General features: G+C 49.9%; 1 protein-coding gene across 3 annotated transcripts in view; it reads left to right on the top strand.

Moving 5' to 3' along the window:
• Positions 1-227: 227 nt before the first annotated feature.
• YTHDF3 (YTH N6-methyladenosine RNA binding protein F3) overlaps positions 228-15,972 on the top strand; it is a 73,158-nt gene continuing 57,413 nt past the window's right edge. The window contains exon 1 of one of the 3 annotated variants that reach the window (XM_073583929.1): positions 228-481. Coding sequence is in view for 1 of the 3 variants with exons in the window: in XM_073583928.1 (XP_073440029.1) it covers positions 721-744 (24 nt within the window). In the remaining 2 variants the exon portion in view is untranslated. Of the gene's footprint in view, positions 745-15,972 lie in introns of all 3 variants that reach the window. The other 2 variants (XM_073583928.1, XM_073583930.1) reach the window with 2 other exon arrangements.

Raw genomic sequence — 15,972 nt, 5'->3', positions numbered from 1 at the left:
AACAACCCATCTATGAATGTGAGACCAGCCGTTTGCGAGATACTTTGGCTTAGAGTGAATGATGGCTCCAGCTACGACCCCCACTGCCTCCTAATTCACTGCAGCTAGACAGCGTGCATAAAACTGACAGAGGGCAGAGCTACAGCGGTGGGGTCACGACTGAGCTGTCGCGACTGTCGTCAGACCCGTCCCCGCCTCCTGCCACACGCGGAGCTCCGACCGGTCACGCGCTCCAGAGTCCTGTGGCTTCAAAGCCACGCCCACGGCGGCGGTCACATGACAGGGAAGTGGTTCTGGATTGACGTCACGGCGGAAGGTCAGGGAGCTCCGGAGAGGAAGTGAGAGTGCGAGGCCTCGTCCGCCATTGTGGAGAAGAGAGAGCTCGTCCAGAGCCAGAGTCAGAGCCGGGGGGCGAGGAGCGCCAGAGAGAGGAGGCCGCCGCGGTCCCCACCGCTCCCCTGTGTCCCCACGTTAGCGTGCTGTAGGTGTACACACACATATACGGTGCTCTGTAGCTGCGCCTGGCAGCGCTAGCCAATCCCGGGGACACGAATGTGTGTATGTCCGGGGCGCCGCTGATGTGTACACGTCTGTGTGTGTCCGTACATGCTGTAGCTCGCCCCCGAGGCCTGTAGTCCGCGCCCGGCCCGCACTGTACACGAGCAGACTTTACAGGGAGGGATCACACGGCGGCTCCATCATCTCTGGCTCCACAGGAGAATGTCTGCGACCAGCGTGGATCAGGTAACAGAAGAGGAGGCCGCGAGCGCGCACTGCTGGGGGGGATGTGTGTGTGTGTATGTGTGGTGTGTGTGGTGTATGTGTATATTGTGTGTGTATATGGTGTGTGCACTAACTGCTGCTTCTGTGCAGGCGCCGCACTGTTGTGGGGATGTGTGCGCACACTGCTGTGTGTGTGGTGTACGGGCACTTCTGGATGTATGTGTGTGTGTCGCACTGCTGTGGGGATGTGTGTATATGATGTGTGCACACTTCTTTGTGTGGTGTGTGAGCGCACGCACTGCTGGATGTATATATGGTGTGGATGTGTGTATGATGCGCGCGTGTAATGTGTCTGTATATGATGTGTGTGCTCACTGCTGTGTCTGCATATGTCACACTGCTGTGTGTAATGTCTGTGTTTGCACATGTTGGGTGTGTGGGCTGCATGACAGGTGTGTGATTGTGAACTACACTGCTGTGTGTATATTATGTTTCATCTATTAGTGGGTGTGCGCGTGTGATGTCTGATTGCATGTATGGTGGGTGTGCGCATGCGATGTCTGATTGCATGTATGATGGGTGTGCGCGTGCGATGTCTGAATGCATGTATGGTGGGTGCGCGCGTGCGATGTCTGAATGCATGTATGGTGGGTGCGCGCGTGCGATGTCTGTATGCATGGTGGGTGCGCGCGTGCGATGTCTGTATGCATGGTGGGTGCGCGCGTGCGATGTCTGTATGCATGTATGGTGGGTGTGCGCGCGATGTCTGTATGTATGGTGGGTGCGCACGTGCGATGTCTGTATGCATGCATGGTGGGTGCGCGCGCGTGCGATGTCTGTATGCATGCATGGTGGGTGCGCGCGCGCGTGTGATGTCTGTATGCATGTATGGTGGGTGCGCGCGTGCGATGTCTGTATGCATGCATGGTGGGTGCGCGCGTGCGATGTCTGTATGCATGCATGGTGGGTGCGCGTGCGATGTCTGTATGCATGCATGGTGGGTGCGCGTGCGATGTCTGTATGCATGCATGGTGGGTGCGCGTGCGATGTCTGTATGCATGCATGGTGGGTGCGCGTGCGATGTCTGTATGCATGCATGGTGGGTGCGCGTGCGATGTCTGTATGCATGCATGGTGGGTGCGCGTGCGATGTCTGTATGCATGCATGGTGGGTGCGCGTGCGATGTCTGTATGCATGTATGCATGGTGGGTGCGCGTGCGATGTCTGTATGCATGTATGTATGGTGGGTGCGCGCATGCGATGTCTGTATGCATGCATGGTGGGTGCGCGCGCGTGCGATGTCTGTATGCATGTATGGTGGGTGCGCGCGCGTGCGATGTCTGTATGCATGTATGGTGGGTGCGCGCGCGTGCGATGTCTGTATGCATGTATGGTGGGTGCGCGCGCGTGCGATGTCTGTATGCATGTATGGTGGGTGCGCGCGCGTGCGATGTCTGTATGTATGGTGGGTGCGTGCGATGTCTGTATGTATGTATGTATGGTGGGTGCGTGCGATGTCTGTATGCATGTATGGTGGGTGCGCGTGCGATGTCTGTATGCATGTATGTATGGTGGGTGCGCGCGCGATGTCTGTATGCATGTATGGTGGGTGCGCGCGCGTGCGATGTCTGTATGCATGTATGGTGGGTGCGCGCGCGTGCGATGTCTGTATGCATGTATGGTGGGTGCGTGCGATGTCTGTATGCATGCATGGTGGGTGCGCGCGTGCGATGTCTGTATGCATGTATGGTGGGTGCGTGCGATGTCTGTATGCATGCATGGTGGGTGCGCGCGTGCGATGTCTGTATGCATGCATGGTGGGTGCGCGCGCGTGCGATGTCTGTATGCATGCATGGTGGGTGCGCGCGCGTGCGATGTCTGTATGCATGTATGGTGGGTGCGCTCGCGTGCGATGTCTGTATGCATGCATGGTGGGTGCGTGCGATGTCTGTATGCATGTATGGTGGGTGCGCGCGCGTGCGATGTCTGTATGCATGTATGGTGGGTGCGCGCGCGTGCGATGTCTGTATGCATGTATGGTGGGTGCGCGCGCGTGCGATGTCTGGATGCATGTATGGTGGGTGCGCGCGCGTGCGATGTCTGGATGCATGTATGGTGGGTGCGCGCGTGCGATGTCTGGATGCATGTATGGTGGGTGCGCGCGTGCGATGTCTGGATGCATGTATGGTGGGTGCGCGCGCGTGCGATGTCTGGATGCATGTATGGTGGGTGCGCGCGCGTGCGATGTCTGGATGCATGTATGGTGGGTGCGCGCGCGTGCGATGTCTGGATGCATATATGGTGGGTGCGCGCGTGCGATGTATGTATGTATGTATGGTGGGTGCGCACGTGCGATGTATGTATGGTGGGTGCGTGCGATGTCTGTATGTATGTATGTATGGTGGGTGCGTGCGATGTCTGTATGCATGTATGGTGGGTGCGCGCGCGTGCGATGTCTGTATGCATGTATGGTGGGTGCGCTCGCGTGCGATGTCTGGATGCATGTATGGTGGGTGCGCGCGTGCGATGTCTGGATGCATGTATGGTGGGTGCGCGCGTGCGATGTCTGGATGCATGTATGGTGGGTGCGCGCGTGCGATGTCTGTATGCATGGTGGGTGCGCGCGTGCGATGTCTGTATGCATGGTGGGTGCGCGCGTGCGATGTCTGTATGCATGTATGGTGGGTGTGCGCGCGATGTCTGTATGTATGGTGGGTGCGCACGTGCGATGTCTGTATGCATGCATGGTGGGTGCGCGCGCGTGCGATGTCTGTATGCATGCATGGTGGGTGCGCGCGCGCGTGTGATGTCTGTATGCATGTATGGTGGGTGCGCGCGTGCGATGTCTGTATGCATGCATGGTGGGTGCGCGCGTGCGATGTCTGTATGCATGCATGGTGGGTGCGCGTGCGATGTCTGTATGCATGCATGGTGGGTGCGCGTGCGATGTCTGTATGCATGCATGGTGGGTGCGCGTGCGATGTCTGTATGCATGCATGGTGGGTGCGCGTGCGATGTCTGTATGCATGCATGGTGGGTGCGCGTGCGATGTCTGTATGCATGTATGTATGGTGGGTGCGCGCATGCGATGTCTGTATGCATGCATGGTGGGTGCGCGCGCGTGCGATGTCTGTATGCATGTATGGTGGGTGCGCGCGCGTGCGATGTCTGTATGCATGTATGGTGGGTGCGCGCGCGTGCGATGTCTGTATGCATGTATGGTGGGTGCGCGCGCGTGCGATGTCTGTATGCATGTATGGTGGGTGCGCGCGCGTGCGATGTCTGTATGTATGGTGGGTGCGTGCGATGTCTGTATGTATGTATGTATGGTGGGTGCGTGCGATGTCTGTATGCATGTATGGTGGGTGCGCGTGCGATGTCTGTATGCATGTATGGTGGGTGCGCGTGCGATGTCTGTATGCATGTATGTATGGTGGGTGCGCGCGCGATGTCTGTATGCATGTATGGTGGGTGCGCGCGCGTGCGATGTCTGTATGCATGTATGGTGGGTGCGCGCGCGTGCGATGTCTGTATGCATGTATGGTGGGTGCGTGCGATGTCTGTATGCATGCATGGTGGGTGCGCGCGTGCGATGTCTGTATGCATGTATGGTGGGTGCGTGCGATGTCTGTATGCATGTATGGTGGGTGCGCGCGCGTGCGATGTCTGGATGCATGTATGGTGGGTGCGCGCGCGTGCGATGTCTGGATGCATGTATGGTGGGTGCGCGCGTGCGATGTCTGGATGCATGTATGGTGGGTGCGCGCGTGCGATGTCTGGATGCATGTATGGTGGGTGCGCGCGCGTGCGATGTCTGGATGCATGTATGGTGGGTGCGCGCGCGTGCGATGTCTGGATGCATGTATGGTGGGTGCGCGCGCGTGCGATGTCTGTATGCATATATGGTGGGTGCGCGCGTGCGATGTATGTATGTATGGTGGGTGCGCACGTGCGATGTATGTATGGTGGGTGCGTGCGATGTCTGTATGTATGTATGTATGGTGGGTGCGTGCGATGTCTGTATGCATGTATGGTGGGTGCGCGCGCGTGCGATGTCTGTATGCATGTATGGTGGGTGCGCTCGCGTGCGATGTCTGGATGCATGTATGGTGGGTGCGCGCGTGCGATGTCTGGATGCATGTATGGTGGGTGCGCGCGTGCGATGTCTGGATGCATGTATGGTGGGTGCGCGCGTGCGATGTCTGGATGCATGTATGGTGGGTGCGCGCGTGCGATGTCTGGATGCATGTATGGTGGGTGCGCGCGTGCGATGTCTGGATGCATGTATGGTGGGTGCGCGCGTGCGATGTCTGGATGCATGTATGGTGGGTGCGCGCGTGCGATGTCTGGATGCATGTATGGTGGGTGCGCGCGTGCGATGTCTGGATGCATGTATGGTGGGTGCGCGCGTGCGATGTCTGGATGCATGTATGGTGGGTGCGCGCGTGCGATGTCTGGATGCATGCATGTATGTATGGTGGGTGCGCGTGTGCGATGCATGCATGTATGGTGGGTGCGCGCGTGCGATGTCTGTGCATGTATGGTGGGTGCGCGCGTGCGATGTCTGTATGCATGTATGGTGGGTGCGCGCGTGTGATGTCTGTCTGCATGTATGGTGGGTGCGCGCGTGCGATGTCTGTATGCATGCATGTATGGTGGGTGCGCGCGTGCGATGTCTGTATGCATGCATGTATGGTGGGTGCGCGCGTGCGATGTCTGTATGCATGCATGTATGGTGGGTGCGCGCGTGCGATGCATGTATGGTGGGTGCGCGCGTGCGATGCATGTATGGTGGGTGCGCGCGTGCGATGTATGTATGCATGTATGGTGGGTGCGCGCGTGCGATGTATGCATGTATGGTGGGTGCGCGCGTGCGATGTATGCATGCATGGTGGGTGCGCGCGTGCGAGGTCTGTATGCATGCATGGTGGGTGCGAGGTCTGTATGCATGCATGGTGGGTGCGCGCCAGGGCTGTGGAGTCGGTAAGCCAAACCTGCGACTCCGACTCCTCAATTTCCCTTACACCGACTCCGACTCCCACACATATTGCTTGTATTTAAGTGAAAAATTTATTGTAGTACAATGTGAACCTCAGACATTTAATCATTTTTATGATCCAATAATCAAGATATTTAGATAGAACAGAATATATATTGGTGTACTACCCGGTTTTCATTCTTTTTGGTACAGATAAGATATGGATAGACAGAAATGGATATATAGATAGAGAAGATTTCTAATCTGCTTTTGCTATTGAGAACATTATCTATGAGCTCAAAAACCTTTCAGGTGATGCAGTTTTTTAAAAAGATGATCAGCTTTTGCAGCTGAAAAACGTATCCTCAAAAAACACAGGAAAAACGCTGTGTGTGAATGTAGCCTTAGATCAGGAATATAACAGCCATTTATAGGACATTTCATAACTTTCCCAAACTCCTATGAAAAAATATTCAGCACATTCTGCAATGAATTACTGTACCCAATTTATTATATATTTTAGGAGTCTGTCCATTTTATACCGACTCCAACTCCGACTCCACCAAAATGAGCTCCGACTCCACAGCCCTGGTGCGCGCGTTCGAGGTCTGTGTGCATGCATGGTGGGTGTGCGTGTGTGGTGATAATAATCTTTATATAGCGCCAACATATTCCGCAGCGCTTTACAGTTTAACAATTTCAAAACACAAGTCATAAGTAACAACGTTAACAATGCAATAATTAAAGCAAATGTCTGTATGCATGTATGGTGGGTGTGTGTGTGCGTGCAATGTCTGTATGCATCTATGGTGGGTGTGCGCGTGTGATGTCTGAATGCATGTATGGTGGGTTTGTGCGGTCGAAGTCTGTATGCATGTATGGTGGGTGTGCACGTGCGATGTCTATTTATGGTGGGTGTGCGCGTGCGAGGTCTATGCATGTATGGTGGGTGTGCGAGGTCTGTATGCATGTATGGTGGGTGCGCGCGTGCGATGTCTATGTATGGTGGGTGTGCACGTGCGAGGTCTGTATGCATGCATGGTGGGTGTGTGTGCGATGTTTGAATGCATATATGGTGGGTGTGCGCGTGCGATGTCTGTATGCATGCATGCATGTATGGTGGGTGTGCGCGTGCGAGGTCTGAATGCATGTATGGTGGGTGCGCGTGCAATGTCTGAATGCATGTATGGTGGGTGTGCGTGCGAGGTCTGAATGCATGTATGGTGGGTGTGCGCGCGAGGTCTGAATGCATGTATGGTGGGTGTGCGCGCGAGGTCTGAATGCATGTATGGTGGGTGTGCGCGCGAGGTCTGAATGCATGTATGGTGGGTGTGCGCGCGAGGTCTTAATGCATGTATGGTGGGTGTGTGCGCGAGGTCTTAATGCATGTATGGTGGGTGTGTGCGCGAGGTCTGAATGCATGTATGTATATATGGTGTGTGTGTGCGTGCGTGCGAGGTCTGAATGCATGTATGGTGTGTGTGTGCGCGGTCTGAATGCACGTATGGTGGGTGCGCGCGCGAGGTCTGCATGCATGGTGGGTGTGTGCGCGCGCGGTCTGTATGCATGCATGGTGGGTGTGCGCGTGCGAGGTCTGTATGCATGTATGGGTGCGCGTGAGGTCTGTATGCATGTATGGGTGCGCGTGAGGTCTGTATGCATGCATGGTGGGTGCGCGTGCAGTCTGTATGCATGCATGGTGGGTGCGTGTGCGGTCTGTATGCATGCATGTATGGTGGGTGCGTGTGCGGTCTGTATGCATGCATGGTGGGTGCGCGCGCGAGGTCTGAATGCATGTATGGTGGGTGCGCGCGCGAGGTCTGAATGAATGCATGCATGTATGTATGTATGGTGGGTGTGTGTGTGCGCGAGGTCTGAATGCATGCATGCATGTATGTATGTATGGTGGGTGTGTGTGCGCGCGGTCTGAATGCATGTATGGTGGGTGGGTGCGCGGTCTGAATGCACGTATGGTGGGTGTGTGTGTGTGTGTGCGCGCGCGGTCTGTATGCATGCATGGTGGGTGTGCGCGTGTGAGGTCTGTATGCATGTATGGTGGGTGCGCGCGAGGTCTGTATGCATGCATGTATGGTGGGTGCGCATGAGGTCTGTATGCATGCATGGTGGGGGTGTGCGTGAGGTCTGTATGCATGCATGTATGGTGGGTGCGTGCGAGGTCTGCATGCATGCATGTATGGTGGGTGCGTGCGAGGTCTGCATGCATGTATGGTGGGTGCGTGCGAGGTCTGCATGCATGTATGGTGGGTGCGTGCGAGGTCTGCATGCATGTATGGTGGGTGCGCGTGAGGTCTGTATGCATGTATGGTGGGTGCGCGCGAGAGGTCTGTATGCATGCATGGTGGGTGCGTGTGGTCTGTATGCATGCATGCATGTATGGTGGGTGCGTGTGCGGTCTGAATGCATGTATGGTGGGCGCGCGCGAGGTCTGCATGCATTCATGGTGGGTGGGCGCGCGCGCGAGGTCTGAATGCATGTATGGTGGGTTAGCGCGTGCGAGGTCTGTATGCATGCATGCATGCATGTATGGTGGGTGTGTGTGATGATAATAATAATCTTTATATAGCGCCAACCTATTCCGCAGCGCTTTACAGTTTAACAATTTCAAACACAAGTCATAAGTAACAACGTTAACAATACAATAATTAAAGCAAATGTCTGTATTCATGTATGGTGGGTGTGCGCGTGCGACGTCTGTATGCATGTATGATGGGTGTGCGCCTGCGATGTCTGAATGCATGTATGGTGGGTGTGTGCGTGCAATGTCTGTATGCATGTGTGGTGGGTGTGCGCGTGCAATGTCTGTATGCATGTGTGGTGGGTGTGCGCGTGCGAGGTCTGTATGCATGTGTGGTGGGTGTGCGCGTGCGAGGTCTGTATGCATGTGTGGTGGGTGTGCGCGTGCGAGGTCTGTATGCATGTGTGGTGGGTGTGCGCGTGCGAGGTCTGAATGCATGTGTGGTGGGTGTGCGAGATCTGAATGCATGTGTGGTGGGTGTGCGAGGTCTGAATGCATGTGTGGTGGGCAGGGCTGTGGAGTCGGTAAGCCAAACCTGCGACTCCGACTCCTCAATTTCCCTTACACCGACTCCGACTCCCACATATATTGCTTATATTTAAGTGAAAAATTTATTGTAGTACAATGTGAACACCAGACATTTAATCATTTCTATGATCCAATAATCAAGATATTTAGATAGAACATAATATCTATTTATTGGAATACAACTTTAGAACACAAAAAACTGTAATAAATTGTAAATATGTAATACACTGTATACATGTATACGGTACAGACCAAAGTTTGGACACACCTCATTCAAAGAGTTTTCTTTATTTTCATGACTGAAAATTGTAGATTCATTCTGAAGGCATCAAAACAATGAATTAACACATGTGGAATTATATAATTAAAGTGTGAAACAACTGAAAATGTCTTATATTCTGGGTTCTTCAAAGTAGCCACCTTTTGCTTTGATTACTGCTTTGCACACTCTTGGCATTCTCTTGATGAGCTTCAAGTGGTAGTCACCAGAAATGGTCTTCCAACAGTCTTGAAGGAGTTCCCAGAGATGCTTAGCACTTGTTGGGCCTTTTGCCTTAACTCTGCGGTCCAGCTCACCCCAAACCATCTCGATTGGGTTCAGGTCTGGTAACTGTGGAGGCCAGGTCATCTGGCGTAGCACCCCATCACTCTCCTTCTTGGTCAAATAGCCCTTACACAGCCTGGAGGTGTGTTTGAGGCCATTGTCCTGTTGAAAAATAAATGATGGTCCAACTAAACACAAACCAGATGGAATAGCATGCCGCTGCAAGTTGCAGTGGTAGCCATGCTGGTTCAGCATGCCTTCAATCTTGAATAAATCCCCAACAGTGTTACCAGCAAAGCACCCCCACACCATCACACCTCTTCCTCCATGCTTCACGGTGGGAACCAGGCATGTAGAGTCCATCCGTTCACCTTTTCTGCGTCGCACAAAGGCACGGTGGTTGGAACCAAAGATCTCAAATTTGGACTCATCAGACATCATCACAGATTTCCACTGGTCTAATGTCCATTCCTTGTGTTCTTTAGCCCACACAAGTTCTCTTCTGCTTGTTGCCTGTCCTTAGCAGTGGTTTCCTAGAAGCTATTTTACCATGAAGGCCTGCTGCACAAAGTCTCCTCTTAACAGTTGTTGTAGAGATGTGTCTGCTGTTAGAACTCTGTGTGGCATTGACCTGGTCTCTAATCTGAGCTGCTGCTAACCTGCGATTTTTGAGGCTGGTGACTAGGATGAACTTATCCTCCGCAGCAGAGGTGACTCTTGGTCTTCCTTTCCTGTGGCGGTCCTTATGTGAGCCAGTTTCTTTGTAGCGCTTGATGGTTTTTGCCAATGCACTTGGGGACACTTTCAAAGTTTTCCCAATTTTTCGGACTGACTAACCTTCATTTATTAAAGTAATGATGGCCACTCGTTTTTCTCTACTTAGCTGCTTTTTTCTTGCCATAATACAAATTCTAGCAGTCTATTCAGTAGGACTATCACCTGTGTATCCACCAGACTTCTGCACAACACAACTGATGGTCCCAGCCTCATTTATAAGGCAAGAAATCCCACTTATTAAACCTGACAGGGCACACCTGTGAAGTGAAAACCATTTCCGGTGACTACCTCTCGAAGCTCATCAAGAGAATGCCAAGAGTGTGCAAAGCAGAAATCAAAGCAAAAGGTGGCTACTTTGAAGAACCTAGAATATAAGACACACAGTATTTTCAGTTGTTTCACACTTTTGTTAATTGTATAATTCCACATGTGTTAGGCTGGTTTCACATTTGTGTTTTTTAGCGCTGGAAAAAAACGCATATGTGCGCATGCGTTTTTTCCCCTATATTTAACATGGGTGCGCATACCTGCGCGCTTGTAAGCGCATGTATGCGATTTTCATGCGCTGCGTTTTTTTGGGGTGTGCGTTTGTATTTTCCAGACGCAGCATGTTGCATTTTTTGGCCCTGCAAAAAAGCGCATGCGCACATATGCGCACGTTTTGCGCTAAAAATGGCCATTATAGCCTATGGATGCGCATATGTGCGCACTGGCATGCTCATGTATGCGTTTTTTTGCATATGCGTTTTTTTTTTAACCATGGAATTTAGGGGTTTGGGTTAGAGTTAGGGTTAGTTAAGGGGGTTTAGGGTTAGGGTTAGGGTCAGGGTTAGGGTTGGGGTTTGGGTCAGGGTTAGGGTTAAGTATGGTTTGGTTAAGGGTTAGGGTCAGGGTTAGGGTCAGGATTAGGGTTAAGTATGGTTTGGTTAAGGGTTAGGGTCAGGGTTAGGGTCAGGGTTAGGGTTAAGTATGGTTTTGTTAAGGGTTAGGGTCAGGGTTAGGGTCAGGATTAGGGTTAAGTATGGTTTGGTTAAGGGTTAGGGTCAGGGTTAGGGTTAGGGTCAGGGTTAGGGTTAAGTATGGTTTTGTTAAGGGTTGGGGTCAGGGTTAGGGTCAGGATTAGGGTTAAGTATGGTTTGGTTAAGGGTTAGGGTCAGGGTCAGGGTTAGGGTTAAGTATGGTTTTGTTAAGGGTTAGGGTCAGGGTTAGGGTCAGGATTAGGGTTAAGTATGGTTTGGTTAAGGGTTAGGGTTAGGGTCAGGGTTAGGGTTAGTTAGGGTTTAGGGTTTGGGTTAGGGTTAAGTATGATTTGGTTAAGGGTTAGGGTCAGGGTTAGGGTTAGGGTCAGGGTTAGGGTTAGTAAAGTCATGGTTTGGGTTAGTGTGAGGGGCCACCTAATGTTGGAAAAAACCGCAAACGCGGTAAAAACGCACTAAAAACGCATACAAACGCATAAAAACGCTGCGTTTTTTTCATGCATGCTCATAAAAATGCTTGAAAAAAACGCAGCAGTTGTATGCTTTTGTATGCGTTTTTTCAATGCGTTTTTTTGCGGGAAAAACGCGCTGCAAAAAAAAGCAAGTGTGAAACTAGCCTCAATTCATTGTTTTGATGCCTTCAGAGTGAATCTACAATTTTCATAGTCATGAAAATAAAGAAAACGCTTTGATTGAGAAGGTGTGTACTGTGTATGTGTGTGTGTGTGTGTGTGTGTGTGTGTGTGTGTGTGTGTGTGTGTATATATATATATATATATATATATATATATATATATATATATATATACACACACACACACTATGGACTTATCTCGGCTAAGACAAAGCCTAGATCCTCAGGCTACATTCACACTATGGGCGTAGCCAGGATCAAATCTAGGGGGAGGGCAGAGTCTCATACTGTTCCGCAGAATTTCATACTGCACACCTCAGCTGCTGCAGAACCTCATACTTCACACCCCTACACTTGAAAATAAAGCCTGCACCTTAAGAAGATGTGGTGATGAATGCAGTCTATTTATTCCAACTATCAATTGATGTTGATGTGTTACTGAAGACGAGCAATGCCTGTCCTGGGCGTCCTTTTGGGCAGCTATGAGGTGTACCTGACTGGTGCTAAAAAAAAGGAGTGTTTGTCTGTGTGCTATCCGGCTTTCATTCTTTTTGGTACAGACATGATATGGATAGACAGATATGGATAAATGGATAGAGCAGATTTCTAATCTGCTTTTGCTATTGAAAACATTATCTATGAGCTCAAAAATCTTTCAGGTGATGCGTTTTTTTTAAAAAGCTGATCTGCTTTTGCAACTGAAAAACGTATCCTTAAAAAACGCAGGAAAAACGCTGTGTGTGAATGTAGCCTTAGATCAGGAATAGAACAGTCATTTATAGGACATTTCATAGCTTTCCCAAATTCCTATGAAAAAATATTCAGCACATTCTACATTGAACTACTGTACCCAATTTATTATATATTTTAGGTGTCGGAGGCGGTCCATTTTATACCAACTCCGACTCCACCAAACTGAGCTCCGACTCCACAGCCCTGGTGGTGGGTGTGCGCGTGCGAGGTCTGAATGCATGTGTGGTGGGTGTGCGCGTATGATAATCTTTATATAGCGCCAACATATTCCGCAGCGCTTTACAATTTAACAATTTCAAAACACAAGTCATAAGTAACAACGTTAACAATACAATAATTAAAGCAAATGTCTGTATGCATGTATGGTGGGTGTGCGCGGTCTGTATGCATGTATGGTGGGTGTGCGTGGTCTGCAGGGCTGTGGAGTCGGTAAGCCAAACCTGCGACTCCGACTCCTCAATTTCCCTTACACCGACTCCAACTCCGACTCCACGACTCCGACTCCGACTCCCACACATATTGCTTATATTTAAGTGAAAAATTTATTGTAGTACAATGTAAACCTCAGACATTTAATCATTTTTATGATCCAATAATCAAGATATTTAGATAGAACAGAATATATATTGGTGTACTACCCGGTTTTCATTCTTTTTGGTACAGATACGATATGGATAGACAGATATGGATAAATGGATATATAGATAGAGCAGATTTCTAATCTGCTTTTGCTATTGAAAACATTATCTATGAGCTCAAAAACCTTTCAGGTGATGCAGTTTTTTTTAAAAAGATGATCAGCTTTTGCAGCTGAAAAACGTATCCTCAAAAAACAAAGGAAAAATGCTGTGTGTGAATGTAGCCTTAGATCAGGAATATAACAGCCATTTATAGGACATTTCATAACTTTCCCAAACTCCTATGAAAAAATATTCAGCACATCCTGCATTGAACTACTGTACCCAATTTATTATATATTTTAGGAGTCGGAGTCGGTCCATTTTATACCGACTCCAACTCCGACTCCGACTCCACCAAAATGAGCACCGACTCCGACTCCACGACTCCGACTCCGACTCCACAGCCCTGGTGGTCTGTATGCATGTATGGTGGGTGTGCGCGGCCTGTATGCATGTATGGTGGGTGTGCACGGTCTGTATGCATGTATGGTGGGTGTGCGCGGTCTGTATGCATGTATGGTGGGTGTGCGCGGTCTGTATGCATGTATGGTGGGTGTGCGCGGTCTGTATGCATGTATGGTGGGTGTGCGCGTGTGATGGGTGTGTGCATGAAACGCACTGCTATCTGTCCGCGTGTCTGCAGTGTGGAGCTGGCTATCGCTCTCCCCATCACTTGTATGGAGATATGGTGATCAGCTGTTACTCTCCTCCTCATGTGCATCTTGTCCTTCCCCAATGTGGTGTCAGTCACACTACACATCACAATGGTCAGTGCGTGCCATATTAACCATTCACTGGGTGGTTGTTTTTTTAAGTTAATGCGCTGAACATGTAATCATAAACTGTGACACGTATGTGTAATCCATAATCTGAGGAGGACGCCGCCTCCGTGGTGTCACAAAGGTTTATTTTGTTCCAATAATCCCCACGCACATTACGCTCTAAGGAAAGAGATTTTCCTGAATTGTAATATTAGAGAATACGATTATTGACTGGATTTGTCAGAAGAGCAGACGGGTTACTTCTAAAGGTCACCTGTCCCATCCACAACCTCCATTTACCTGCAGATATGCAGTTAGTCTGCGTTTAGATCATGTGAGACCGGCTTATTGGAGCAGCGGTTATTGTGAGAAAATGAAAAGTTTTATTCTCCCTTCAGATCTTCTTGGCAGGACAGGGAGCAATTAGTCAGAGAGCGGGTTGATCTCTCCGGCACATGGGCAGCCTGCTCTGCAGCGTGTCTTCACACCAGCAATGTATGTGTTGGGGAGTGATTACAGATCTCCGTATAGCGAGTGGTGACCACCATCACTCCCTGCAGTTCCCCGATGACAGGAAGAGAGCGGCTACAGGGAATAGAACTTCATTTTCTCCCTGTAGCTGCTCATCCAGTAAGCCCTCCTATCACATGATTTTATCTGAGTATAAAGTAGATATGACAGGCTCAAACCCCAACTTAGGTGCTCTGGGAAAAAACAAGACTAAAGTATAGGAGTAACCCCGGCACACTAATAACATGAAAGTAAAGTCTTCTCAACGACAGTCTTTAATTGTTGTGATTTTATTGATTGTGAAAAAAAAGGGTGGTGTTACAATCCAAAATAGGGTGGTGTTACAATCCAACGTTTCAGCTCTACATCTCGAGCTTTCATCAGGGATATGACTAGATCCTTGGTTTTGAGGTGTGTGTATAAGTGGTATAGGTTTGCCTTTGTAATCCAGCTGCTGGAACGGTACCTATGGTAACCACGGAGGCCTCCACACCTGACTAGATTTAGGACACAAGGACGGGAGTCACGTGCTGACCCTACACATCGTGGTTACTATAGGTACCGTTCCAGCAGCTGGATTACAAAGGCAAACCTATACCACTTATACACACACCTCAAAACCAAGGATCTAGTCATATCCCTGATGAAAGCTCGAGATGTAGAGCTGAAACGTTGGATTGTAACACCACCCTTTTTTGGATTGTAACACCACCCTTTTTTTTCACAATCAATAAAATCACAACAATTAAAGACTGTCGTTGAGAAGACTTTACTTTCATGTTATTAGTGTGCCGGGGTTACTCCTATACTTTATGATTTTATCTGAGGACTGCATAATGTAGAGAAAGTGACCTTGATTCCAGTGAATTTACTTACTGAGCTGCTTGCTGTAATTTTGATATTTGTTGATAAAACACCTATTTTCTCACTAGAAAATTAGTAAATCTACTTCCAGATATTCCTCCATACTCATCAGCTCTGTAGAACCGCACTGATTGGCAGCTTTCTGTCTATGCACAGTGTTCAGTCAGTGGTGTGGGCGGGGTATACGTTGATCAGCAATCAGGGAATTGATGGATCTACAGTAAGTAAAACTGTTCTTGTAAAAAAAAAAAAAAAAAATACAACACACAGCCCAGTAAGTGATACATTCCCGTGTTTGTGTGGATTTCTTCCGGGTTCTCTGGATTCCTCCTCACCAAAAACATAATGATGGGGTAAATAGATTGTGAGCCCCAATGGGGACAGCGATGATTTATGTAAAGTGCCGTGAACGTTAATGATGATATGTAAACAAGTAAAATAAATGCTGGATTCGGGGTCTTCGTCTCTACATTATGCTGCTCTCAGATGGGGTAGCAAAAACCTTGTGAACAGATTCTTTTTAAGGGGAACCTGTCATCATAAATAATGCTATTAATCTGCATGTTAATAGCGTTATTAACCTGCCCGCACTTAGGGTACCGTTACACCTAGCGATGCACCAGCGATCCCGACTAGCGATATAACGCGGTCAGGATCGCTGGTGCATCGCTAGGTGGTCGCTAGTGAGCTGCCACACAGGCAGATCT

Source organism: Dendrobates tinctorius, unplaced genomic scaffold (genome assembly GCF_039654945.1).
Source record: "Dendrobates tinctorius isolate UK_male_01 unplaced genomic scaffold, ASM3965494v1 ptg000082l, whole genome shotgun sequence".
Classification (NCBI taxonomy): domain Eukaryota; kingdom Metazoa; phylum Chordata; class Amphibia; order Anura; family Dendrobatidae; genus Dendrobates; species Dendrobates tinctorius.
This window is presented reverse-complemented; position numbering and strand designations above follow the sequence as displayed.